We start from the raw sequence: 26,825 nt of genomic DNA on the forward strand, positions 1-26,825 counted from the left end.
AGCGCGCGACATTGCAGCCGGCGACATCTTGGGAGAGGCGGGGGGGGCAAGTACCGGGCCTGGCGGCTGCCATGTTGAGAGAGGCATTTGCCAAGGCCATGGGTGGAGTCCTCCCAGCGGCACGGCTGGATTACGTCACCCGCAGCATGATATCACAGCCTGCACCCTCTTGGGGTGCCACGCCCCATGGTCGTGGCGCAGGTGTATGCGCCATCGGGGTGCGACGACTGCTCAGTGCCGCCATCTTAGAAGAGGCAGGGGAGGCCAATTCCGCGTTTGACTGGGAGGCTCTAGAAGACGTGGACGCCTTGCACCTCCTCCCCTCCCCCGGGGCTGTCTTCAGCCATAGGCAGTGGTGCTAAGGCTTTGGCCCCAAAAGATTCAGCTTGGTCCTGAGAAAGTCTGTCAGCCCTGCGAATCCTGCTTTGGGGTCCCTACAGGGATGTTAAATATCGGTTAACTGACTAGTCAATTACTCTCATGAATTCTTACTGGGTAGCAGACTGTTCTGTAGTCACCGGGCAGCCCCTGTCTGGGGGGAGGGGTCTGAGCACCCAGACCCAGCATGAGCCAGGCTGCCTACCCGTCTGCCTCCTAATATCCTTTCAATGTAGAACCGCAGCAGGGGTAGGTGCAGGCCGGGACTGAGCTAGGCTGCTGGCCAGCCTGCTAAAAAAATTACTAGTAAGCGGTGCTGGGGACATGCATGGTCCAAGAGCCATAGGTTGCTGACCCCTGTCTTGTAAGAACGTGAACAGGTAACCAGTTAACAGATTTCCCAGTAAACATCACCCTTACCAGCTGATGCTTACTGGGTAATAGTTAACTGGTTCCCCAGGAACAGGCCCCGCCCGCAGTGCGCGGCTCTGTCCCCTGATGTCAGCCCTGCACAAGCAGCCAGCCTGTAGCCAAAGGCCAGCAGTCAGCCCTGCTGGGAGTGGGAGCCCCTGCTCAAGCCAGGCTGGAGCATTCTCCTGCCTGGGATCCTGCTTAGTTGGTTAACTGGTTAAATGTTAGGTTAACCTAACATTTAGCCAGTTAACTGGTTAATCAGGATTTTACATCCTTAATTTCTTGTTAAAGAGACTCAGAATTCTGCTGAAAGAAGGAACACTCTGTCAGCCTGACAACGTGAAGTGTTAGAAACCACAAACAGGAACCAGGTAATGGAGCACTAGTGTGGTCATGTGATCAAGAATCCACTAATGTCGAGATGGGATTATATTAATTATATTGCACACTTCATAATAATTCTAAAACAAAAGGGGACCAGTATGATCCTCTAATCTGACCTCCGGTATAACACAGAATATTGAAGATCCCTAAAACAATTCCTACAGCATGTTTTTTTTAGAAAATTATCCCGTTTTGATTTCAAAATTGTCAGTGATCACCGTTAGCAATTTTTTCCAGCGGTAAATTACCCTTACTGTTAAAAATTTACACTTTATTTTCAATTTGAATTTCAACTTCCAGCCATTGGATCATGTTATCTCTTTCTCTGTGGCTGTGTCTAGACTGGCAAGTTTTTCTGCAAAATCATTTGATTTTGCGGAAAAACTTGCCAGCTGTCTACACTGGCCGCTTGAATTCCCGGAAAAGCACTGACAATCTCCTGTAAAATCATCAGTGCTTTTCTGGAAATACTATGCTGCTCCCGTTCAGGCAAAAGTCTTTTTCCGAAAGACTTTTGTGCAAAAGGGCCAGTGTAGACAGCAAAGTAGTGTTTTCCGCAAAAAAGCCCCGATCATGAAAATGGCGATTGGGGCTTTTTTGCGGAAAACCGTGTCTAGATTGGTCACGGACGCTTTTCTGCAAAAAGTGCTTTTGTGGAAAAGCATCCTGCCAATCTAGACGTGATTTTTCGGAAAATGCTTTTCACGGAAAACTTTTCCGTGAAAAGCATTTTCGGAAAATCATGCCAGTGTAGACGTAGCCTGCTAGTTTAAAAAGTTCTTACCCATTTAGGTACTTAAATCCTCCCTTTACCTCTTCTTTGTTAAACTAAATAAATTGAGGTCTATTACCCTAAGGCATGTTTTCTAATCCTTTACTTCATTCTTGTGGCTCCTCTCCAATCTGTCTCCAATTTATCAACATCCTTGAATCTTAGACACCAGAACTGGAGACAGGATTCCAGCAATGGTCACACCAGTACCAACTGTCTAGTCCTACTTGAGATTCTTCTGTTTGTGCATCACAGGATTGTATAAGCTCATTTAGCCACTGGGTCACATTGGGAGCTCATGTTCACCGGATTATCCACCACAACACCCAAACTTCTCTCAGGGTCCCTTCTTCCCAAGACAGAACCCCCCCCCCCCCCCGCCCATCTTGTAAGAATAGCTTATGTTCTTTATTCTTAATTTACATTTAAGTTTAGCCATATTAAAACTCATAGTTTGCTTATGCCCAGTTTATCAAGTGATCTGTATCATATTGAATCAGTGACCTGTCCTCTTCCTTATTTGCTACTCCCTAAATTTTTATGTCATCTGCAAATTTTATCAGTGATGATTATATGTTTTCTTCTAGGTAATTGATAAAAAATTTAAATACCATAAGACAAAGAACCAATCCCCATATGACCCTACCAGTAATGCACCCAATTGATAATTTCTAATTTACAATTACATGTTGAGACCAATCCATTAATCAATTTTAATCAATTTAATGTGTGCCATGTTAATTTTATATTCTTGTATTTTAATCCAAATGTGTGACACCAAATCTTCTGTAAGGCATTTGACTAAGTATAATTTATCAACACTATTACTTTTATCAACCAAACTTGTAATCTCATCAAAAAGTTATAAAATCAGGTTGGCAGGATCTATTTTTCATAAATCCATACTAAGTTGTATCAGTTACTATGGATGTCAACGTGTAGTCGACTATATGATTAACTGATTAGCCTAGACTTATCAGTTAATCTTCTCAACTACACGCATTTCCCCCCCCTTGCTGCCACTATCAGGGGGGGCGGGGGGGAGCAGGAGCTGGTGCTGGGGTGGAGCCAGCTTAAAAGGCAGCAGTGAGGGTTGGGTGGGGGAATCACAGCAAAGTAGCCTCTGTCCATGGCAGGCCAAGCACCCTGAAGACAAAGGCTGCTCTACAACAGTAGCCTCTGTTCACGGGGGATCCTAGATCCCAAGCATTTTTAAAAACTGATACAGCATTAGCTTTTTTCCTGTTTTCTGGAATTTCTCCAACATTGTAAAACATTCAAAATTAATGTTAATGGGCCAGTGAGCTTATTAGACAAATCTTTTAAAACTCTTGGATGCCAGTTCTCTGGACCTGCTGATTTTAAAAATGTCTGATATGAGATTCTGTTTAACATCCTCTGGCAATAGTAGTGGAATGGAAAGAATGTGATTTTCACCACAGGATGAAATTATGTCATCTGTTTTTCCCCAACTACTGAACAGAAATATTTATTGAATACTATTTTCTTTTTTCCATTATTACTGAGAGTACTAACATTTTCACCTAGTAATGCACAAATAGCATTGTTAGATATTTTCTCTCTATAGGAAAGCTGGCTGTGTTTTCAAGAAGCCTTATTGAAGGCACAGGAACAAACAATCCCAATGTGCAGTAAGAAAAGCAAATATGGTAGGCAACCAAGGTGGCTTACCAGAGAAATCCATGGTAAGCTTAAAACACACAAAGGAAGTTTACAAGAAGTGGAAACTTGGACAGGTGACTAGGGAGGAGTATAAATATATTGCTCCAGAATGCAGGGGAGCAAGGAAGGCAAAAGTGCAATTGAAATTGCAGCTAGCAAAGGGAGGTGAAGGTAACAAGAAAGGTTTCTACAGGCATGTTAGCAAAAAGAGGGTTATCAGTGAAGGTGTGGGACCCTTACTGGATGAGGGCGGTAACCCTCTGACAGATGATGTGGGAAAAGTTGATGTACTCAATGCTTTTCTTGCCTGTCTTCACAGACAAGGTCATCTCCCAGACTACTGCACTAGGCAGCACAGTATGGGAAGGATAATATCTAGGTTGGATATTAGGAAAAACTATTTCACTAAAAGGGTGGTGAAGTACTGAAATGGGTTACCTAGGGAAGTGGTGGAATCTCCATCCCTAGAGGTTTTTAAGTCCTGGCTTGACAAAGCCCTGCCTGGGTTGATTTAGTTAGGGTTACTCCTGCTTTGGGCAGGGGGCTGGACTTGACCTCCTGAGGTCTCTTCCAGACCTAGGATTCTATGATACTAAGGAGGTGGGCAGCCCTCAGTGGAGAAAGAACAGGTTAAGAACCATTTAGAAAAGCTAGATATACATAAAACCATGGTTCCAGATTTAATACATCCAAGGGTCCTGAGGGAGTTGGCAAATATCATTGTAGAGCTTTTGGCCATTATCTTTGAAAAATCGTGGAGATCAGGAGAGATCCCAGATGATTGGGAAAAGATAAATGCAGTGCCCATCTTTAAAAAGGGAAGAAGGGCAATCCAAGAAACTATAGACCAGTGAGCCTCACCTCAGTCCCCAGAAAAATCATAGAGGGTATCCTCAAGGAATCCATTATGAGGCTCTTGGAACTGGGGAAAGTGATCAGGAATAGTCAACATAGATTCTCTAAGGGCAAGTCATGCCTGACCACCTTGATTAGCTTCTATGACAAGGTAACTGGCTCTAGTCAGTGGATATATATTAGGGATGTGAACGGGTAACTGGCTAACTGGTTATCCAGTAAGCATCACCTTTACTGCTCAGCACTAGCCAGTTGGGGCAGAAGTAGCCAGTGCAAGGACCTTTGGCACTTTGGACATTCAGTGTATATCTGCACACACTGTTATTTCAGAATAACTGATGTTATCCCAAAATAACATAGTCTACATCTATACTACAAGCAGTTATTCTGACAATGTCAAAATAATGTCAAGCTGGAGGACTTCTAACTCTGACTTCTGTAATTCTCATTTTACAAGGAGTAAGGGAAGTCAGAGGAAGAGTGCTCTTCCTTGGATTTCCTGCTGTGTAGACAGCACCAAACACCAAAATAAGCTATTTCAACTTAAGCTACATAATTAATGTAGCTGAAGTTGCATAACTTATTTCAGCTTTAGCCCTGCTGTGTAGACTTACCCTCAGAGAGCATCCTACAGTTGTGACTAGACTTTCTCTGCCTCGCTCAGACTGGCTGTTTGTTCCTACTCCCCTTGTCTCTCCATCTCAAGCATTACTCCATACCTACATCTACTCCCCTGTCCTGTCCATCTCACCCCCCCCCTTACCTTTCCATTTAGCTGATTCACTTCTAACAGACTCTAAATAAGACCCTGCTGCCCTCAATCAATCAATCATGGAAGTACCAGGACACCTGCTGCCATCCTGTTAGTAATCCTGCAGGTAGGGGGTGTTCTGCCTCTTCCCCACCCTGCAGCTGCCAGTGTCTGTTTAGTTTGGCATGGCCCATCTGCCAGTCTGGGTTTGTACAGGATGTAATCAGCCTGTTTAATAAATACAGATTTAGATCTGATTTCTGATTCTTTATCCTTCAGGAAGCAGCCTACCCCACAATCACTGAAGGGTGAACATTCAATCTGAAATGCATGCACAAAGCCTGTGGCTGCTCCCATTATATATTCACTAGCCCTTGGGGCTGGAATCTCTCCAGTCCTGACCTACCTCAATATTCCAATTTATCCCATCCTCTTGGTCTCATAATCATCTCATTCCTCCCACTTCATTTTTCTTATCCCCACAGCTGCCTTGTCTGCTCCCAGGTTCTTTTCTTTGGCACCATTTTCTGATAGCCCCAGTCTGATGCTCTGCCCCACCCTCACAATCCTTTCTCCCCACATATCAGATCAAGCCCTTATCCTGACCCTAGAATCACCTGCTCTCATCACCGCTGATGGCAGTCTGGCTTCCATCCCACTGGTAATGTCCGTGTTCACTAGGAGTGTCCTCTTCACTTCCTGCAAAGGATGTAGGGAAATGGTGGCTATCTTAGATGAGGACAGTCTCACTACAGTGGGAGGTGGTGGCCATTTTGAAAAGAAACAGAGCAAAGTTTTGGAAGCTAGCCCCAGATCCTCCTTGGGGAACCCCACATTGCTCCCCAGGGTTCAGCCTACAGCAGGGACCCATCGGCCCCAGACTATCTATGATCATCTGGGGTTCAAAATGCACTCCAGAAACACAGCTGGTTCCTCAGAGGAGACTCCTTGAGTCCCAGGGTGGGAGAGACCCCTGAGCACTACTTGCCTCCCTGCACACCCACCCTGCCCTGTTCACACTCCACTTATTTCCCTCTTCTGAGTCCACCCTTCATCCCCTCTGTACCCTTGTACAGGCCCCTGCCCTCCTAGCACTCAACCCCATCTGTCTCTCTTCCCACCTGCACTCTGAGAGGGGTCCGGAGAAGCTAGGAGAGGGAGGCAGCTCCCTAGCAGAAGTTCTCCCCAGTCCGGCTGCAAGGATGCCCAGAGCTGGGGAGCAGACAGTTCGCTGGCACTAGGAGAGCAACATGGCTACTCAGAGTGGGCGGGAAAAGCATAACAGCCCCTGCTGGCTGAAGGAGCTGGATTTGGGTACGAGCAAGTTTGCAGATGACACTAAGCTAGGGGGAGAAGTAGGTACACTGGAGGGTAGAGATAGGGTCCAGAGTGACCTAGACAAATTGGAGGATGTAGTAAGATGAGGGCCTGTAACCAAAGTCCATGTAGCACAGGCCTGGTTTGAGGCCTAGCTAACAATGAACAAAACTTGGCTAATATAAAGCAAAGCAAAACTGTGAGCAAGAGGTGGCCCCTGCTCACAGAACTTGGCAGGAACAGGGCTGAGAGTGTAAAACAGTAAGTGGTAATAGGCCTGGGGTAGAAGAGTAATTGGTACTGGTTATAAGTTGAAAGGTACATTCCAAAAGGATGGTACCACCAGCTAATTAAGAAATACTTTGGTACCCACACGCTCCACAGCTACCAACCCAGGTTCAGGAAAGGGTCTACAATGACAGCATTATGGATAGAAATGTTCTGATCGAACCACAAGGTACAGGGGGATGGGTAGCGTCTAAGTAGCATCAGAGAGTAGTAACCTGACACGTCAGGAGTGATGTGTAACTTGTTTGTACCTGCATATAAAGTAGTGTCTTGGGGGACAGTCTTTGTCCAGCTGAGGGGGTAGTGGGACCTCCCACTGACTGAGCTGAGTCCATTGCTACAGGCAGGGCGGCCTGTGAGCCTTGGCGAGCTACGCAGCTGCCTAGGGCACCGCTGGCCTGGGCACCCTGGTTACAGGTATATATGCGTAGTGGTTCAGTAGAGTCTGACAACTATTACTGTACTTTGCTTAATAATAAACCGGGCCAGGCACCTTTGATTCTTATCTGGTTTGTAGTCTTTGGGGGCTCTCCTGGAGTCTGCTGTGTTGACTAATTGCACAAGTTAACATGGCACATGGCTCATATCACTGAGCACACACGCACACAGCCTTCTGGTTATCATCATCAATGGAGCAGGAGACCTGTCAGGACACCACAACAGTAAATCCTGACCTACTACATTGGTGACCCTACTACAATTTTCAGTTTGAGTAAACATCCTGCATGAAGAGGGACACTGTTGAATGTTGTATATACCAAGAAACTGCCAGGAGAAGGAGCCATGGAGCTTGCTCTGTTTGGTTCCACAAAGAAAAATGCACCCAAATCTGAAAATAACCTCGCCCCGTTGGGTTGGAGGCCACCTCAAAGGGTAAAGGTGGCAATGACATAGTGTTGGATGCATCATCTCCCTCATTACCCTAATTCAAAGGGAAATCTGTGATGTTGGCAATGGCTTGAGACAGGGGAGGGGTATGTCTTGGTCATTCAGGGGGCTGCAAAGAACATTCCCTTGGCGACGATTGAGAAATACTGAAGTGCTTTTACAGAACTGCAGTAATAGGCAGTCTCCCAGTTACTGCACTAGAGAAAGGTAGCTGTTTCCCACTAGAGTTAATTGCAATTGAAATAAATGCCACCCCCTACCACCACTGATAGACAGTAAGTGACTATTCAACATTTGGCTGGAATGGGGGGTGGTGCACCGTATGCCATACAGAGAAGGAGAACAGAAAGAAAACTACAGAGCTGTCTGCAGTTCAGAGATGGAATTGGTCAAAGGCACAGGAACAAGGCTGGTTGCGTCTGACACAGACGTGCCCACAATCCTATAGGTGAGACTATGACAAAGTAGGAATTTTCTGTAATATTTGTTATGGCACCTCAATTTCCCCTATGAGCTGCAGGGTTATCCTAGGGGGTAAAAAGTGTGGTTTGCTCTTTGCAGAGGCTCAGAGACTCCTGTGTGAATGACTCCTAGCTGTCTGGGGCTTAGCTTGTGCCAATGGAGTTCTTGAGAAGACAATGACAAACCCAGTCCCTGAACTTTGGTACCAGTGATCATGGATGGCCCACTCTTAGCAGAAAGCCAAGCAGCGTTTGCCCAGCTGGAGCACCAAGGACTGGGGAGGTGCCAAGGGGCCATTTAGAGTTGGCTGCTGAGGGATTCTGGGCACACATCTGAACAGGGACAGACGAGTGACAGGGCTTTGGGTTCTGTGCTGACCAGGCTGGACATTGCTGTCACTTCCTTTTCTCTGTGCTAGCCAAGGGTTTCCTGTGCTGTGTTCTAGCCAACAAATAAGCACCCATGTGTGATGGCGCTGGCTGGCTGTCCCTGCGGATGCTGGCAGAGGAGATGCATTGCTCACTGAGGTGGGACAAGTCTCCCTCAGGGCTCTGCCTCTGTTGGAGTTGCTGAGTGGGTGTGAAGCAGGGGGCTGAAGGCCCGGCGGTCCAGCCTGAAGAAGAAGTGAAGCCTTGTGCTTTCTTTGAAGGAAGAGTAAGGCCCGTAGGGGGCTTTCCCAGAGACTTTTCCAAAGCTGGAGCCATCATGCTTTCCTGTGGATTGTGACACAGACCTGTGCCATATGTTCTGAGAGAGAAAGTAGAAAATCAAACAGAGGAACTGCAAAACTGGAAGTTCAAGTTCATTGAATGGGCTGCCACAGTTGTGTGTACCCTAAAGAGTGATGGCAGCCGAGGAATTTGTGGGACTGTAGTATTACCATAAGTCCCAGGCTGAAAATGGACCAACATCCCATTGCTAAACTATAAGATGTAGTTGCAGAACTGACAGCAAGTGGTTTCCCAAAGTAGACGTATCTCAAACCTACCAGCAGGGGGTGCCAGAACCAAATTTTAAAAATCTGGCATTGAAGCCACATAAGCTTCTATTGGGTATGAAAGATGATCTTATCATCCCCCTACAGAGGCAGCTACTGCACCTGCTGTGTGAGTAGTGGTCAGATGGTTTTCCACAAGAACCTGCTGAGCTGCACCTACAAGGACAAGTTCACGGGTTTCCAGATAGGAGGGGAGCATCTGCTTACCTGTAAACATTATGGCTACGTCTACACTGGCATGATTTTCCGAAAATGCTTTTAATGGAAAACTTTTCCATTAAAAGCATTTTCGGAAAAGCGCGTCTAGATTGGCAGGATGCTTTTCCGCAAAAGCACTTTTTGCGGAAAAGCGTCCGTGGCCAATCTAGACGCAGTTTTCCACAAAAAAGCCCCGATCGCCATTTTCGCGATAGGGGCTTTTTTGTGCAAAACAGTACTGTGCTGTTTACACTGGCCCTCTTGCACAAATGATTTGCGCAAGAGGGCTTTTGTCTGAACGGGAGCAGCACAGTATTTCCGCAAGAACACTGATGATCTTACATGAGATCGTCAGTGTTCTTGTGGAAATTCAAGTGGCCAGTGTAGACAGCTGGCAAGTTTTTCCGCAAAATCAAATGATTTCGCGGAAAAACTTGCCAGTGTAGACACAGCCTATATGGCTGAAGGGCAGCGGAGTTCACGGTGATGTCCAGAGTGGCTAAATGGGGCATTGTGGGATACATGCTGGAGTCCAATAACTTGACAAAATCCTACCTAGTGCTCCCTGCATCACTGTTGGCAGCGCATAGACTAAAGTCCCTCACGGAGCTAGAAGTTTTCTGTTGCCAAAAAAAGCCATATGTTGCAACATTTATCGCACTGTAATGTGAATGCACAGAGGTTTTTGTTGCCAAAGGGCATTTTTTGGTAACAAAACAAGCCAGTGTAGACAAGACCTTAATGTTCACAAGTAAATTCCTTGTGAAAAGCAACATTAACAAACATGCAAATACCACCTTTCACAGCACACTCAACCTTGGCAAGCCTGGAGACAAATTAAGACTTGGATGGGGAGTTGGGTAAAGAGACAGTGGGGGCCAGGGTTGATGAGGGTGAACTGGAGGCCTGTACTCATAGCTGCATGACCAGGCACCAGAGCCCGAGAGTCCATGTTCCATCCACATGCAGAATAATTTTTATGTGTACTGAGACATGTGCACGTGCACTAGAAACAAAAACCTGTGGGCACACTGCTAATCAGCTGGGCAGTACTGGAATCTCTCTTGAGCAGCTGCACAAGCACCCTGCTTCTAGGGAGCACTGCTGAGAGCCCAAAGCCTTGCACTTGGGTCCCAGGAGCCAAGCCTGAAGCCCCATGGCTGGTGGATTGAGCATGCTGCCAAAACCCATGGCAGAGGAAGCAGAGCAGCCTGGGACATGAGCCTCTCTCCTCTCACCTGGTGGCCCCAGCCTGAAGCCCATGGCTGGATCCTGGGGTTTGAAGCCCTGCAACCAGGGGATGCAGTGCCCAGCTGATGCTAGGGCCAGAGGAGACAGCAGAGGCTGGAATAGTGGTGGGCCCAGGGCTAGAGCCTGTCACTGCACAGCTGGGGTCAGAGCCTGAAATCCTATGGTTGGATTGTGTGGACAGATCCCAAATGCCTGAGACTGGATCCCAGGGCCAAATCAAGACACCTACAGCAGGGGCCTTGGGCCTGACACAGTCATAGCCTGCCTTGCTCAAACTTAGAAATAGCACGAAACCAACGGTCTCTGTTTCCAGTCCTTCCAGTTCAGGTCCATGCCCAAAGAAGTTGTCTCTTTGAGCCCCAGAGCACCCTGGGGCAGGGAGTGGGTCCTGCAGGGTCTGCACCCAGATCCTCCTAGGCCCAGTCTGGTAGTGGCTCTACCTCCCCAGCACTGGGCCAAGTTCATGCTGCAGGGCAAGAGTTGGCCATGCCCGGGGTCAGGAGGGAGCCAGCCAAGTGCATTATGGGTGTTTCTTGCCTTCTGCTAAAGGCTCAGTCACTGCTGGGCTGTGTGCATATCAGTGCATAAGGGGAATGGCTGTGCTCAGCAAGGCAGATACAACACTACACAAAACTTTTATTGCTCGGTCTCCCTGGGCCACATGCTGCAAACATCTGACTACAAGGAAACAAAGGCTCTTATAGCTTCCCTGCCCCAACTTGTCTAGGTATCTGGAGGTAGCAGGTTGTGATTGCTAAGCAGCTGCCCCACCCCAAAGCCACCCGTACTGGGCCAAAGCAGAGTGAGAAATGGCCTTTGCTAGCTCTCACCCAGGCCATTGGAGGCTCCCCTGGAAGACTGGCTGGAGTACTAAGCCACCTGCCTGCAGGCCTCTTGGCTGGTCATGCCCCAGGCCTGGGGCAAGGTAGGTGGATTGCTGAGTGCAGGAGTGAGGAGGAGGTGCCGGGAAGGGAGATGCCTACCCTTTGGGGATGGTGTTAGAAACAGACCAGACCAGACCCTCAGCTCCAGGCAGCCTCAAAGCAGCAACATCAGGGCATGGGGCAGGGAGGCACTGATTCACTTCAGAGCCCTCAGCATGTGTTCTTGGTTCCTCCACCACTTCACCTCCCGAGTGCATTTACCTTCACTCTTGGGCGCAGAGGGCCGCAAGGGGAGCTGAGGCCCAGAGGCTGAGTGACTTGCCCATTTGTCTGGAAATGAGTAACAGGGGAGGGATCACGTGGGGATTACCTGCTGTGTTCCCTCCCTCTGGGGCATCTGGCACTGACCCCTGTTGGCAGACAGGATACTGGGCTAGATGGACCTTTCGTCTGCCCCAGTATGGCCGTTCTTATGCCCAAGGCCATGCAAGGTCCTGTGGCAGAGCAGGGAATTGAACATGGGTCTCCTAACTCCTAGGATAGTGTCTGAGCTGCTGGGCACCTGGCCAGGGGGCTGCCTGGGCTGTGCATGGGCAGATTTGGGAGCCGGGATGCCAGGGTTCCATTTCTACTGTGATGTGGCTGAGAAAAGGCACTTTTGGCCCTTGCTCTCAGAGGCAGGGGAAAGGCTCTGCAGCTGGTGTCTGAAAGGAGCCTGCAGCACCTTGGGAGCCCCATGCCCAGACCCACAGGGCCCCTGTCGTAAGAGAGAGAAGAAGGCTGATTACCAGGTGTCTGCTAACCCCTGAGGCCACCAGGACCCCCACCTGGTCCTCAGCTTGGCAGGCCCGAGAAGGCTGTATTCCCCACCCCTATGAACTGGGAGCTGCGTGGGCCTTAGGAGCATGGTGCGGGGGACTGGCTCTCATGGCTGGGCCTAGCGGCTCCAGATGCAGCCACAGCCCGTTCTCGCTGCGCAGGATCAGCTCGGGTTTGCGTTGCACGGGCCTGCTCTCATCCAGCCGCACGGCGAAGCGCAGCAGCGTCAGCGCCAGCACCACCTTCATCTCTGCCATAGCAAAGTTCTGCCCGATGCAGTTCCTGCAGGAGAGTAAGGGGTGTCTGTCAGCTGGTGCCCTCACCCAGCCAGGGCCCTGCAGGGGACGAGGCTGGAAACCACGTATCAGGAGAGGCTGGGATGCGGGAGCAGGGACAGACAGCCCAGAACCCACTGCATGTGTGGACAGATGGACACTGTGGAGAGCCTAACCCCCTCTGGAAGATCCTCAGCAATTACAGCTGATGGCACCATTGACCAGAGGCCATCTCCTGGGTATCCCACAATGCTTCACTGCAGCAGCCAGGGTGCCAGCAGGGAGCCACTAAGTGGTAGGCAAAATGGGGCAGTTTGTGCAACCTGGGGATCTGAGCCTGCAGGCAGGTTACCTGGGTCCAGCAGAGAAGGGCATGAAGGCCAGAGGGGGCCGGTTCTGGGAGTTCTCTGGGTCGAAGCGGAGTGGGTTATAAACCTGGAGCAGCAAGCACAGGGCATGGTAAGGGGAGGGTGGGGGCAGGGCTGGGGTCCCTGAGACAAAGTGGGAGCAAAGGTGCCCTCCCTGGGCTGCCCATTGGGGCCATGCACTGGGGATGGTCCTGCTTCCCTCCAGTACTCAGAGCCGGCTGCCCCAGTGTGAGTGGGGGTGCAACCCTCACTCCCCACTAGGTGTCTTCCTCTCTGGGAAGGTCACTGGGAAGAGGAAGCTGCTACACTTATGGCACTTCACCCTCAGTGCCACGCTGGGGCACACTGGATTGGCAGTGACTCCCAGGGGACAGCGCCCCCTACTGAGCCTCCCAGCCCTGCTCCCTGCAGCACAGCGCCCCCTACTGCAATGCTGGAGGTGGTGGTGGGGTGCAGCAAGAGCCAAAGGGGTAGAATAAGTGACCAGAGAGATACCTGGGGCTCCGGCCAGACAGCAGGGTTGTGATGTGTCCCATAGATACTGATGAGACAGATGTTCCCTACCAAAGAGGAAACGGCCTCATTACAGAGAGCAGAGGGGAAGGGAGGGGTTGAGTGCATCGGGAGTTATGGGCCCAGCTGTCGTGCCGTGCCCCTGACTGGGGGCAGGGAAGGAGGCTGGTACCTTTGGGGAGGATGCGTCCGTCGTGCATTTTGATGTCCTCGGTGCAGCGCCGGGACACGGCAGTGACGGGTGGGTGCAGGCGCAGACTCTCCTTGATGCACATGGTGCAGAAGGGCATTTGGGACAGGTCCTCCCTACAGAGAGCAGAGCTCAATGCTGTCCCCAGGGGCCCAGTGCGAGCCCATGAGCCAGCTGCTGCGGCTGGGACAGACTTGTATCTGCATGGAGGTGGCCCTGAGGGGATGTGTGACCCTCCAAGGGCTGGACAGTGGCATGCACACCTGAATGGCAAGGCCCTTGGGCACTAGGGAGCAGCCTAGGCCCATCTTGCAGGGGTATCACTCCAGTTCGTAGGGCTGGCTGACATGGAGGGACCCAGTGCTGGGCGAAGATGGGGGGAATGGAGAGGACAGCAGCTGTGCTAACCCTCATAAGGAGGGTGGGGGTTGTGCTGGGACTAAGGCTACGTCTAGACTGCAGGCTTCTTGCACAAGAAGCTTTTATCGGAAGAGATCTTTCACAAAAACTTCTTGCACAACAGCACGTCCACACTGCAAAAGTGCATCGAAAAAGCGATGGGCTTTTGCGCAAAGAGCGTCCAGACTGCACGGACGCTCTCTCGAAAGTAAGCTCTGATTGCTATGCACAGAATGGCCATTAGGACACCTGTGTTTTTTCCTCTTCCCATCCACACATGCCTTTTTGAGAAAGAGCTCTTGCGCAAAAAGGCTTCTTCCTTGTAGAACGAGGAATACCTCTGCCAGAAAAACCCCTCTGTTCTTTTGATTTTTTTGCACAAAAATGCACTTGAGATGTGGATGCTCTGCAAATTTTTCTGAGAAAACTCTGTAGCATAGACATAGCCTAAAGGGTGCGGGAGGCCACCCTGGAGCTTGTGGTCCTGGGTTAGCCAGAGCAGCCATCTCACCATTCAATCTCCTCCAACTCCTTGTACTGCAGTAAGTCCTTGATCTCCTCTCGGCAGCGCTCCTGGTAACTGGGGTGACGCGCCAGGTTATACAGTACCCAGGAGAGGCCACTGGCTGTGGTGTCATGGCCTGTGGGGACAGGTGAGCGCCAGGTGAGAGCCACTGGGGGCAGAGAGGGACTCCATGCCCAGTTCAGCTCCCCCTGCCAGCACCTCCTCTGGAGCCTTGCTCCACGGGACCCTCTGGAAGCACCAGCTGGGAACTCCAAGCTCCTGGTGCATGGGGGGGGCGAGTGGGGTGACACTGAGCATCTGCCCTCCTCCATTTCTGGGACTGTCTGGCGGTGCTCAGGGGCAAGGGGTTACACCTGTCTCAGCTCCATTTCTTGGAGAGACACGCCCAGGTCACTCAGAGCCAGGAACTGAGCCTGGCTTCTGCCTCACCTTCAGTATCCGTGGAGACCCTTCCCCCAAAAGGCAGCAAGGTCAGCAGGAGAGCCCCCCACCCCCTCCCCAGAGCGATGCCTCACCCTCAAACATGAAGGTGTCTGTCTCGGCTGCAATGTCCTCGTCAGACAGCTCCTGGCCGTCCTCATCCTGAACAGAGCACACGCTGCTGGATGAGTCACCTGGCTCCCCATGGGCACAATCCCCTCCTGCCCCCCAGGGAAGAGCCTGGAGGGACAGGATGTCTCACCCCCAGCTTGGGGGAAAGAGGTAGACCCTGCCCTGCCCACAGCCCCAGGCTGGGCTCACCCCTCCCCTGGCCTGGCTCCACAGAGGTGCCAGCCCCATGTCACCAAGTGCAATTCTTACTACTCCTGAGCTGCTGGGAAGGCAGCTCTGGCTGGGCCACCCCAGAGAGCTGGGCTGGGGGGATGTGTCCTGGTGTGACAGTCAGAACACAACACCTTCCACCTGGTGAGTCCTGAGCCCGCCCCATGGGGCAGGCCACTCCCCTTGACCTGGAACAGGATGTCACTGATGCCCCCCAACGTACTTACAGGCAAGACCCCCCCACTACATTTCCTTGGCCAACAGCAGGACATCAGTGATGGCCCCTATCCCCATGGGGCGGGCCTCCCCTGTGTTACCTTGGCCAGCAGCAGGACGTCAATGAAGTCCACTGTCTTGCCCTGCTTGGATTTGAGCCAGGCCTCCCTGCCCAGGTGGCTCAGGGCCTGGCGGCGCTGCTGCACCACAGCAGCCGTGAAGCGGTGCACGGTATCGCAGGCGCGCCGGAAGCGCCACCCGTCAGGCACCAGGTGGTACAGGAGGTCGCAGTGCAGAAGCAGGCGGTGCTGGCGCCGTACCACCAGGGAGCTGAGCTCCAAGATGGCCGCGATGTAGTCACTGGACGTCCTGCAACACAATAGGCCAGCATATGACCGACAGGCTGGAGTTGGTGGTGGTGGCGGGGGGAACCAGCGGGCTGTTCCTCCTGACAGAGGGATCATGTGCTCTCCCAGTTTGTGGGGAGGGGACTGAGCTCTGCCTGCCGCTGGCTCAGCCAGCATGGGTCCATAAACACCCAGGGCTCCATAAACACAGAGGGGAGGGGCAAAGCATGGTCCAAGTAGCCCCCAGGCATTTTGGCTCTCACCATGGACCCACAGCCAGCCCATGTGCTAGCACACCCCACAGCCAGCCCAGGGCCGTCTGCACCAGCACGCCCCACAGCCAGCCCGGGGCCCGTCTGCACCAGCACGCCCCACAGCCAGCCCGGGGCCCGTCTGCACCAGCACGCCCCACAGCCAGCCCGGGGCCCGTCTGCACCAGCACGCCCCACAGCCAGCCCGGGGCCCGTCTGAACCAGCACGCCCCACAGCCAGCCCGGGGCCCGTCTGCACCAGCACGCCCCACAGCCAGCCCGGGGCCCGTCTGCACCAGCACGCCCCACAGCCAGCCCGGGGCCCGTCTGCACCAGCACGCCCCACAGCCAGCCCGGGGCCCGTCTGCACCAGCACGCCCCACAGCCAGCCCGGGGCCCGTCTGCACCAGCACGCCCCACAGCCAGCCCGGGGCCCGTCTGCACCAGCACGCCCCACAGCCAGCCCGGGGCCCGTCTGCACCAGCACGCCCCACAGCCAGCCCGGGGCCCGTCTGCACCAGCACGCCCCACAGCCAGCCCGGGGCCCGTCTGCACCAGCACGCCCCACAGCCAGCCCGGGGCCCGTCTGCACCAGCACGCCCCACAGCCAGCCCGGGGCCCGTCTGCACCAGCACGCCCCACAGCCAGCCCGGGGCCCGTCTGCACCAGCACGCCCCACAGCCAGCCCGGGGCCCGTCTGCACCAGCACGCCCCACAGCCAGCCCGGGGCCCGTCTGCACCAGCACGCCCCACAGCCAGCCCGGGGCCCGTCTGAACCAGCACGCCCCACAGCCAGCCCGGGGCCCGTCTGAACCAGCACGCCCCACAGCCAGCCCGGGGCCCGTCTGAACCAGCACGCCCCACAGCCAGCCCGGGGCCCGTCTGAACCAGCACGCCCCACAGCCAGCCCGGGGCCCGTCTGCACCAGCACGCCCCACAGCCAGCCCGGGGCCCGTCTGCACCAGCACGCCCCACAGCCAGCCCGGGGCCCGTCTGCACCAGCACGCCCCACAGCCAGCCCGGGGCCCGTCTGCACCAGCACGCCCCACAGCCAGCCCGGGGCCCGTCTGAACCAGCACGCCCCACAGCCAGCCCGGGGCCCGTCTGAACCAGCACGCCCCACAGCCAGCCCGGGGCCCGTCTGCACCAGCACGCCCCACAGCCAGCCCGGGGCCCGTCTGCACCAGCACGCCCCACAGCCAGCCCGGGGCCCGTCTGCACCAGCACGCCCCACAGCCAGCCCGGGGCCCGTCTGAACCAGCACGCCCCACAGCCAGCCCGGGGCCCGTCTGCACCAGCACGCCCCACAGCCAGCGCGGGGCCCGTCTGCACCAGCACGCCCCACAGCCAGCCCGGGGCCCGTCTGCACCAGCACGCCCCACAGCCAGCCCGGGGCCCGTCTGCACCAGCACGCCCCACAGCCAGCCCGGGGCCCGTCTGCACCAGCACGCCCCACAGCCAGCCCGGGGCCCGTCTGCACCAGCACGCCCCACAGCCAGCCCGGGGCCCGTCTGAACCAGCACGCCCCACAGCCAGCCCGGGGCCCGTCTGCACCAGCACGCCCCACAGCCAGCCCGGGGCCCGTCTGCACCAGCACGCCCCACAGCCAGCCCGGGGCCCGTCTGCAGCAGCACGCCCCACAGCCAGCCCGGGGTCCGTCTGAACCAGCACGCCCCACAGCCAGCCCGGGGCCCGTCTGAACCAGCACGCCCCACAGCCAGCCCGGGGCCCGTCTGCACCAGCACGCCCCACAGCCAGCGCGGGGCCCGTCTGCACCAGCACGCCCCACAGCCAGCCCGGGGCCCGTCTGAACCAGCACGCCCCACAGCCAGCCCGGGGCCCGTCTGCACCAGCACGCCCCACAGCCAGCCCGGGGCCCGTCTGCACCAGCACGCCCCACAGCCAGCCCGGGGCCCGTCTGCACCAGCACGCCCCACAGCCAGCCCGGGGCCCGTCTGCACCAGCACGCCCCACAGCCAGCCCGGGGCCCGTCTGCACCAGCACGCCCCACAGCCAGCCCGGGGCCCGTCTGAACCAGCACGCCCCACAGCCAGCCCGGGGCCCGTCTGAACCAGCACGCCCCACAGCCAGCCCGGGGCCCGTCTGAACCAGCACGCCCCACAGCCAGCCCGGGGCCCGTCTGCACCAGCACGCCCCACAGCCAGCCCGGGGCCCGTCTGCACCAGCACGCCCCACAGCCAGCCCGGGGCCCGTCTGCACCAGCACGCCCCACAGCCAGCCCGGGGCCCGTCTGCACCAGCACGCCCCACAGCCAGCCCGGGGCCCGTCTGAACCAGCACGCCCCACAGCCAGCCCGGGGCCCGTCTGAACCAGCACGCCCCACAGCCAGCCCGGGGCCCGTCTGCACCAGCACGCCCCACAGCCAGCCCGGGGCCCGTCTGCACCAGCACGCCCCACAGCCAGCCCGGGGCCCGTCTGCACCAGCACGCCCCACAGCCAGCCCGGGGCCCGTCTGAACCAGCACGCCCCACAGCCAGCCCGGGGCCCGTCTGCACCAGCACGCCCCACAGCCAGCGCGGGGCCCGTCTGCACCAGCACGCCCCACAGCCAGCCCGGGGCCCGTCTGAACCAGCACGCCCCACAGCCAGCCCGGGGCCCGTCTGCACCAGCACGCCCCACAGCCAGCCCGGGGCCCGTCTGCACCAGCACGCCCCACAGCCAGCCCGGGGCCCGTCTGCACCAGCACGCCCCACAGCCAGCCCGGGGCCCGTCTGAACCAGCACGCCCCACAGCCAGCCCGGGGCCCGTCTGCACCAGCACGCCCCACAGCCAGCCCGGGGCCCGTCTGAACCAGCACGCCCCACAGCCAGCCTGGGGCCCGTCTGAACCAGCACGCCCCACAGCCAGCCCGGGGCCCGTCTGAACCAGCACGCCCCACAGCCAGCCAGCAGGGTCCATGGTGGGAACCTAAGTGCAGGGCTAATGTGAACTGGTGCAGTACAACAGGTCCAAGCTGTAGACGAGGGCCCTGCAACACACGTGGTCATTTGGGACAGGAGATTGTGAGGTGACGGGACTGCAGTGAGGAGCTTCCTGCAGTGAGATGCCTGCGGATGCAGGATCATGTAGCAACGGAACCCAGCAGAGTCGTTAGCAGAGATAGAACCAGCAATCGCAAGCACCAGCCTCTGCCATTGAGCCAAAGGGTCTGCCCAGGGCCTGGTGCAGCCGCTGAGGGGATAAGCACTCGGGGGCACTGAACCACCCAAATGCCTCCAGCTCCAGCCTACCTGGCCAGCCCCTCCCCACTTGGTGACCCATGGCTGGGATCTCCAGTTTGGGGACCACCTGTTCTGTGAATCTGGTGAGTGACCTGGGGCAAGCTAGGCAGGGAGGGAACTTGCAGCCTTCTCTGACCTCCCTACATCTATGTGACTCAAATGGGGGGGTTCCCCGTCCTAGGGGGACTGCGGGGCCCCGGCAGGAGCTGCCCCCAGGTCACTCACTCTTGGCAGTTGCTGTTGTAGCTGAAGACACATTTCTGCAAACTGTCCAGGGTCATGAGGCTGACTTGCTCAAACATTTCCAGGGAGGCGAAGCCCAACGCCGCCAGCCGATACCACTTGGTCTGTGGGAGAACAGCATCCATGAGAGCATGCCCAGGCAGTGCTGACGGGACAGCGTCAGAGACAGGCGTGCGATGCAGACTGGAGTAGTGACAGCGTGGCCAGGTGGGTCCTGGTGCAGCATATGTCCTGGTTATGGGCAGATGTATGGCCACGGAGACAGAATGATAGGCAGGCGGGTGTGTGGCAGGGTGCTAGAGCAGCGCGTGCCATTGGGGAGGGCAACGGGGGGGGGGGGGGGGAGGCAGGGTGCTAGAGCAGTGTGTGCCATTGGGGAGGGTAACGGGGGGGAGGCAGGGTGCTAGAGCAGCGCGTGCCATTGGGGAGGGTAACGGGCAGGTGGCAGGGTGCTAGAGAGGCGCGTAGTGCAGCGGAGGGTAACAGGTGGGTGGGAGGCAGGGTGCTAGAGCAGCGCATGCCATTGGGGAGGGTAACAGGCAGGTGGCAGGGTGCTAGAGAGGCGCGTACTGCAGCGGAGGGTAACAGGTGGGTGGGAGGCAGGGTGCTAGAGCAGCGCGTGCCGCAGTGGAAGGTAACGGGTGGGGGGCAGGGTGCTAGAGCAGCACATGCCACAGTGGAAGGTAAGGGGCGGGGAGGCAAGGTGCTAGAGCAGCACATGCCGCAGCGGAGGGTAACGGGCGGATGGGTGCTGGAGCAGCGCGTGCTGTAGGGGAGAGTAAGGGGAGGGAAGCAGGGTGCTAATTAAGCGCGTGCCACGGGGGAGAGTAAAAGGGGTGGCAGGGTGCTAGAGCAGTGTGTGCCGCATTGGAGGGTAACGGGGGGGGGAGGCAGGGTGCTAGAGCAGTGTGTGCCGCATTGGAGGGTAACGGGGGGATGGCAGGGTGCTAGAGCAGCGCGTGCCGCATTGGAGGGTAACGGGGGGGGGAGGCAGGGTGCTAGAGCAGTGTGTGCCGCATTGGAGGGTAACGGGGGGATGGCAGGGTGCTAGAGCAGCGCGTGCCGCATTGGAGGGTAACGGGGGGGGGAGGCAGGGTGCTAGAGCAGTGTGTGCCGCATTGGAGGGTAACGGGGGGGAGGCAGGGTGCTAGAGCAGTGTGTGCCGCGGGGAGGATAAAAGGGGTGGCAGGGTGCTAGAGCAGTGTGTGCCGCATTGGAGGGTAATGGGGGGGGGAGGCAGGGTGCTAGAGCAGCGCGTGCCGCATTGGAGGGTAACGGTGGGGGGGAGGCAGGGTGCTAGAGCAGTGTGTGCCGCATTGGAGGGTAATGGGGGGGGGGGGGAGGCAGGGTGCTAGAGCAGTGCGTGCCGCATTGGAGGGTAACGGTGGGGGGGAGGCAGGGTGCTAGAGCAGTGTGTGCCGCACTGGAGGGTAACGGGGGGGGTGGCAGGGTGCTAGAGCAGTGTGTGCCGCATTGGAGGGTAACGGGGGGGGGAGGCAGGGTGCTAGAGCAGTGTGTGCCGCATTGGAGGGTAACGGGGGGGGAGGCAGGGTGCTAGGGCACTGTGTGCCGCATTGGAGGGTAACGGGGGGGAGGCAGGGTGCTAGAGCAGTGTGTGCCGCATTGGAGGGTAACGGGGGGGGGGAGGCAGGGTGCTAGAGCAGTGCGTGCCGCATTGGAGGGTAACGGTGGGGGGGAGGCAGGGTGCTAGAGCAGTGCGTGCCGCATTGGAGGGTAACGGTGGGGGGGAGGCAGGGTGCTAGAGCAGTGTGTGCCGCATTGGAGGGTAACGGTGGGGGGGAGGCAGGGTGCTAGAGCAGTGTGTGCCGCATTGGAGGGTAACGGTGGGGGGGAGGCAGGGTGCTAGAGCAGTGTGTGCCGCATTGGAGGGTAACGGTGGGGGGGAGGCAGGGTGCTAGAGCAGTGTGTGCCGCATTGGAGGGTAACGGGGGGGGGGAGGCAGGGTGCTAGAGCAGTGCGTGCCGCATTGGAGGGTAACGGTGGGGGGGAGGCAGGGTGCTAGAGCAGTGTGTGCCGCATTGGAGGGTAACGGGGGGGGGAGGCAGGGTGCTAGAGCAGTGTGTGCCGCATTGGAGGGTAACGGTGGGGGGGAGGCAGGGTGCTAGAGCAGTGTGTGCCGCACTGGAGGGTAACGGGGGGGGGGAGGCAGGGTGCTAGAGCAGTGTGTGCCGCATTGGAGGGTAACGGTGGGGGGGAGGCAGGGTGCTAGAGCAGTGTGTGCCGCATTGGAGGGTAACGGGGGGGGGAGGCAGGGTGCTAGAGCAGTGTGTGCCGCATTGGAGGGTAACGGTGGGGGGGAGGCAGGGTGCTAGAGCAGTGTGTGCCGCATTGGAGGGTAACGGGGAGGGGAGGCAGGGTGCTAGAGCAGTGTGTGCCGCATTGGAGGGTAACGGGGGGGGAGGCAGGGTGCTAGAGCAGTGTGTGCCGCATTGGAGGGTAACGGGGGGGGGGGGAGGCAGGGTGCTAGAGCAGTGCGTGCCGCATTGGAGGGTAACGGTGGGGGGGAGGCAGGGTGCTAGAGTAGTGCGTGCCGCATTGGAGGGTAACGGTGGGGGGGAGGCAGGGTGCTAGAGCAGTGCGTGCCGCATTGGAGGGTAACGGTGGGGGGGAGGCAGGGTGCTAGAGTAGTGCGTGCCGCATTGGAGGGTAACGGTGGGGGGGAGGCAGGGTGCTAGAGCAGTGCGTGCCGCATTGGAGGGTAACGGTGGGGGGGAGGCAGGGTGCTAGAGCAGTGTGTGCCGCATTGGAGGGTAACGGGGGGGGGGGGAGGCAGGGTGCTAGAGCAGTGTGTGTCGCATTGGAGGGTAACGGTGGGGGGGAGGCAGGGTGCTAGAGCAGTGTGTGCCGCATTGGAGGGTAACGGTGGGGGGGAGGCAGGGTGCTAGAGCAGTGTGTGCCGCATTGGAGGGTAACGGGGGGGGGGCAGGGTGCTAGAGCAGTGTGTGCCGCATTGGAGGGTAACGGTGGGGGGGAGGCAGGGTGCTAGAGCAGTGTGTGCCGCATTGGAGGGTAACGGTGGGGGGGAGGCAGGGTGCTAGAGCAGTGCGTGCCGCATTGGAGGGTAACGGTGGGGGGGAGGCAGGGTGCTAGAGCAGTGTGTGCCGCATTGGAGGGTAACGGGGGGGAGGCAGGGTGCTAGAGCAGTGTGTGCCGCATTGGAGGGTAACGGTGGGGGGGAGGCAGGGTGCTAGAGCAGTGTGTGCCGCATTGGAGGGTAACGGGGAGGGGAGGCAGGGTGCTAGAGCAGTGTGTGCCGCATTGGAGGGTAACGGTGGGGGGGAGGCAGGGTGCTAGAGCAGTGTGTGCCGCATTGGAGGGTAACGGTGGGGGGGAGGCAGGGTGCTAGAGCAGTGTGTGCCGCATTGGAGGGTAACGGGGGGGGGGAGGCAGGGTGCTAGAGCAGTGTGTGCCGCATTGGAGGGTAACGGTGGGGGGGAGGCAGGGTGCTAGAGCAGTGCGTGCCGCATTGGAGGGTAACGGTGGGGGGGAGGCAGGGTGCTAGAGCAGTGCGTGTCGCATTGGAGGGTAACGGTGGGGGGGGAGGCAGGGTGCTAGAGCAGTGCGTGCCGCATTGGAGGGTAACGGTGGGGGGGAGGCAGGGTGCTAGAGCAGTGCGTGCCGCATTGGAGGGTAACGGTGGGGGGGAGGCAGGGTGCTAGAGCAGTGTGTGCCGCATTGGAGGGTAACGGTGGGGGGGAGGCAGGGTGCTAGAGCAGTGCGTGCCGCATTGGAGGGTAACGGTGGGGGGGAGGCAGGGTGCTAGAGCAGTGTGTGCCGCATTGGAGAGTAACGGTGGGGGGGAGGCAGGGTGCTAGAGCAGTGCGTGCCGCATTGGAGGGTAACGGTGGGGGGGAGGCAGGGTGCTAGAGCAGTGTGTGCCGCATTGGAGGGTAACGGGGGGGGGAGGCAGGGTGCTAGAGCAGTGTGTGTCGCATTGGAGGGTAACGGTGGGGGGGAGGCAGGGTGCTAGAGCAGTGCGTGCCGCATTGGAGAGTAACGGTGGGGGGGAGGCAGGGTGCTAGAGCAGTGTGTGCCGCATTGGAGAGTAACGGTGGGGGGGAGGCAGGGTGCTAGAGCAGTGTGTGCCGCATTGGAGGGTAACGGTGGGGGGGAGGCAGGGTGCTAGAGCAGTGTGTGCCGCATTGGAGGGTAACGGTGGGGGGGAGGCAGGGTGCTAGAGCAGTGCGTGCCGCATTGGAGGGTAACGGTGGGGGGAGGCAGGGTGCTAGAGCAGTGTGTGTCGCATTGGAGGGTAACGGTGGGGGGGAGGCAGGGTGCTAGAGCAGTGTGTGCCGCATTGGAGGGTAACGGGGGGGGAGGCAGGGTGCTAGAGCAGTGTGTGTCGCATTGGAGGGTAACGGTGGGGGGGAGGCAGGGTGCTGGAGCAGTGTGTGCCGCATTGGAGGGTAACGGGGGGGGGGGGGGGGGAGGCAGGGTGCTAGAGCAGTGCGTGCCGCATTGGAGGGTAACGGGGGGGGAGGCAGGGTGCTAGAGCACTGTGTGCCGCATTGGAGGGTAACGGTGGGGGGGAGGTAGGGTGCTAGAGCAGTGTGTGCCGCATTGGAGGGTAACGGGGGGGGGAGGCAGGGTGCTAGAGCAGTGTGTGCCGCATTGGAGGGTAACGGTGGGGGGGAGGCAGGGTGCTAGAGCAGTGTGTGTCGCATTGGAGGGTAACGGGGGGGGGAGGCAGGGTGCTAGAGCAGTGTGTGCCGCATTGGAGGGTAACGGGGGGGGGAGGCAGGGTGCTAGAGCAGTGTGTGTCGCATTGGAGGGTAACGGTGGGGGGGAGGCAGGGTGCTAGAGCAGTGTGTGTCGCATTGGAGGGTAACGGTGGGGGGGAGGCAGGGTGCTAGAGCAGTGCGTGCCGCATTGGAGGGTAACGGTGGGGGGGAGGCAGGGTGCTAGAGCAGTGTGTGCCGCATTGGAGGGTAACGGGGGGGGGAGGCAGGGTGCTAGAGCAGTGTGTGTCGCATTGGAGGGTAACGGGGGGGGGAGGCAGGGTGCTAGAGCAGTGTGTGTCGCATTGGAGGGTAACGGTGGGGGGGAGGCAGGGTGCTAGAGCAGTGCGTGCCGCATTGGAGGGAAACGGGGGGGGGAGGCAGGGTGCTAGAGCAGTGTGTGTCGCATTGGAGGGTAATGGTGGGGGGGGGGAGGCAGGGTGCTAGAGCAGTGTGTGCCGCATTGGAGGGTAACGGGGGGGGGGAGGCAGGGTGCTAGAGCAGTGTGTGCCGCATTGGAGGGTAACGGTGGGGGGGAGGCAGGGTGCTAGAGCAGTGCGTGCCGCATTGGAGGGTAACGGTGGGGGGGAGGCAGGGTGCTAGAGCAGTGTGTGCCGCATTGGAGGGTAACGGTGGGGGGGAGGCAGGGTGCTAGAGCAGTGCGTGCCGCATTGGAGGGTAACGGTGGGGGGGAGGCAGGGTGCTAGAGCAGTGTGTGCCGCATTGGAGGGTAACGGGGGGGGAGGCAGGGTGCTAGAGCAGTGCGTGCCGCGGGGGAGGGTAACGGTGGGGGGGAGGCAGGGTGCTAGAGCAGTGCGTGCCGCATTGGAGGGTAACGGGGGGGAGGCAGGGTGCTAGAGCAGTGTGTGTCGCATTGGAGGGTAACGGTGGGGGGGAGGCAGGGTGCTAGAGCAGTGTGTGCCGCATTGGAGGGTAACGGTGGGGGGGAGGCAGGGTGCTAGAGCAGTGCGTGCCGCATTGGAGGGTAACGGTGGGGGGGGCAGGGTGCTAGAGCAGTGCGTGCCGCATTGGAGGGTAACGGGGGGGGAGGCAGGGTGCTAGAGCACTGTGTGCCGCATTGGAGGGTAACGGTGGGGGGGAGGTAGGGTGCTAGAGCAGTGTGTGCCACATTGGAGGGTAACGGTGGGGGGGAGGCAGGGTGCTAGAGCAGTGTGTGCCGCATTGGAGGGTAACGGGGGGGGGAGGCAGGGTGCTAGAGCAGTGTGTGTCGCATTGGAGGGTAACGGGGGGGGAGGCAGGGTGCTAGAGCAGTGTGTGTCGCATTGGAGGGTAACGGTGGGGGGGAGGCAGGGTGCTAGAGCAGTGTGTGCCGCATTGGAGGGTAACGGGGGGGAGGCAGGGTGCTAGAGCAGCGCGTGCCGCATTGAAGGGTAACGGTGGGGGGGAGGCAGGGTGCTAGAGCAGTGTGTGCCGCATTGGAGGGTAACGGTGGGGGGGAGGCAGGGTGCTAGAGCAGTGCGTGCCGCATTGGAGGGTAACGGGGGGGGAGGCAGGGTGCTAGAGCAGTGTGTGCCGCATTGGAGGGTAACGGTGGGGGGGGAGGCAGGGTGCTAGAGCAGTGCGTGCCGCATTGAAGGGTAACGGTGGGGGGGAGGCAGGGTGCTAGAGCAGTGCGTGCCGCATTGGAGGGTAACGGGGGGGGGAGGCAGGGTGCTAGAGCAGCGCGTGCCGCAGCGGAGGGTAACGGGGGGGGGGGGCAGGGTGCTAGAGCAGCGCGTGCCGCAGCGGAGGGTAACGGGGGGGCAGAGCGCTAGAGCAGCGCGTGCCGCAGCGGAGGGTAACGGGGGGGGCAGAGCGCTAGAGCAGCGCGTGCCGCAGCGGAGGGTAACGGGGGGGGGGGGGTAGGGCGCTAGAGCAGCGCGTGCCGCAGCGGAGGGTAACGGGGGGGCAGGGCGCTAGAGCAGCGCGTGCCGCAGCGGAGGGTAACGGGGGGGCAGAGCGCTAGAGCAGCACGTGCCGCAGCGGAGGGTAACGGGGGGGCAGAGCGCTAGAGCAGCGCGTGCCGCAGCGGAGGGTAACGGGGGGGGCAGAGCGCTAGAGCAGCGCGTGCCGCAGCGGAGAGTAACGGGGGGGGCAGAGCGCTAGAGCAGCGCGTGCCGCAGCGGAGGGTAACGGGGGGGGCAGAGCGCTAGAGCAGCGCGTGCCGCAGCGGAGGGTAACGGGGGGGGCAGAGCGCTAGAGCAGCGCGTGCCGCAGCGGAGGGTAACGGGGGGGGTAGAGCGCTAGAGCAGCGCGTGCCGCAGCGGAGGGTAACGGGGGGCAGAGCGCTAGAGCAGCGCGTGCCGCAGCGGAGGGTAACGGGGGGGCAGAGCGCTAGAGCAGCGCGTGCCGCAGCGGAGGGTAACGGGGGGCAGGGCGCTAGAGCAGCGCGTGCCGCAGCGGAGGGTAACGG

At 58.1% G+C, this 26,825-nt stretch overlaps 1 protein-coding gene across 5 annotated transcripts in view; it reads right to left on the reverse strand.

Annotated features, from left to right (window-relative positions):
• Positions 1-11,254: 11,254 nt before the first annotated feature.
• CYP4F22 (cytochrome P450 family 4 subfamily F member 22) overlaps positions 11,255-26,825 on the reverse strand; it is a 29,294-nt gene continuing 13,723 nt past the window's right edge. For 4 of the 5 annotated variants that reach the window (XM_089774706.1, XM_089774707.1, XM_089774708.1 and 1 more), the window contains 8 exons: positions 19,656-19,777; positions 15,692-15,959; positions 15,128-15,194; positions 14,598-14,727; positions 13,670-13,803; positions 13,480-13,544; positions 12,969-13,051; positions 11,255-12,623 (listed from right to left, as the gene is read on the reverse strand). In XM_089774706.1, the coding sequence (XP_089630832.1) occupies positions 12,395-12,623; positions 12,969-13,051; positions 13,480-13,544; positions 13,670-13,803; positions 14,598-14,727; positions 15,128-15,194; positions 15,692-15,959; positions 19,656-19,777 (1,098 nt within the window). In that variant the 3' untranslated portion in view covers positions 11,255-12,394. The remainder of the gene's footprint in view (positions 12,624-12,968; positions 13,052-13,479; positions 13,545-13,669; positions 13,804-14,597; positions 14,728-15,127; positions 15,195-15,691; positions 15,960-19,655; positions 19,778-26,825) is intronic. The other variant, XM_089774709.1, reaches the window with a different exon arrangement.

Source organism: Pelodiscus sinensis, chromosome 31, assembly GCF_052426305.1.
Source record: "Pelodiscus sinensis isolate ZL-2025 chromosome 31, ASM5242630v1, whole genome shotgun sequence".
NCBI classification, from domain to species: domain Eukaryota; kingdom Metazoa; phylum Chordata; order Testudines; family Trionychidae; genus Pelodiscus; species Pelodiscus sinensis.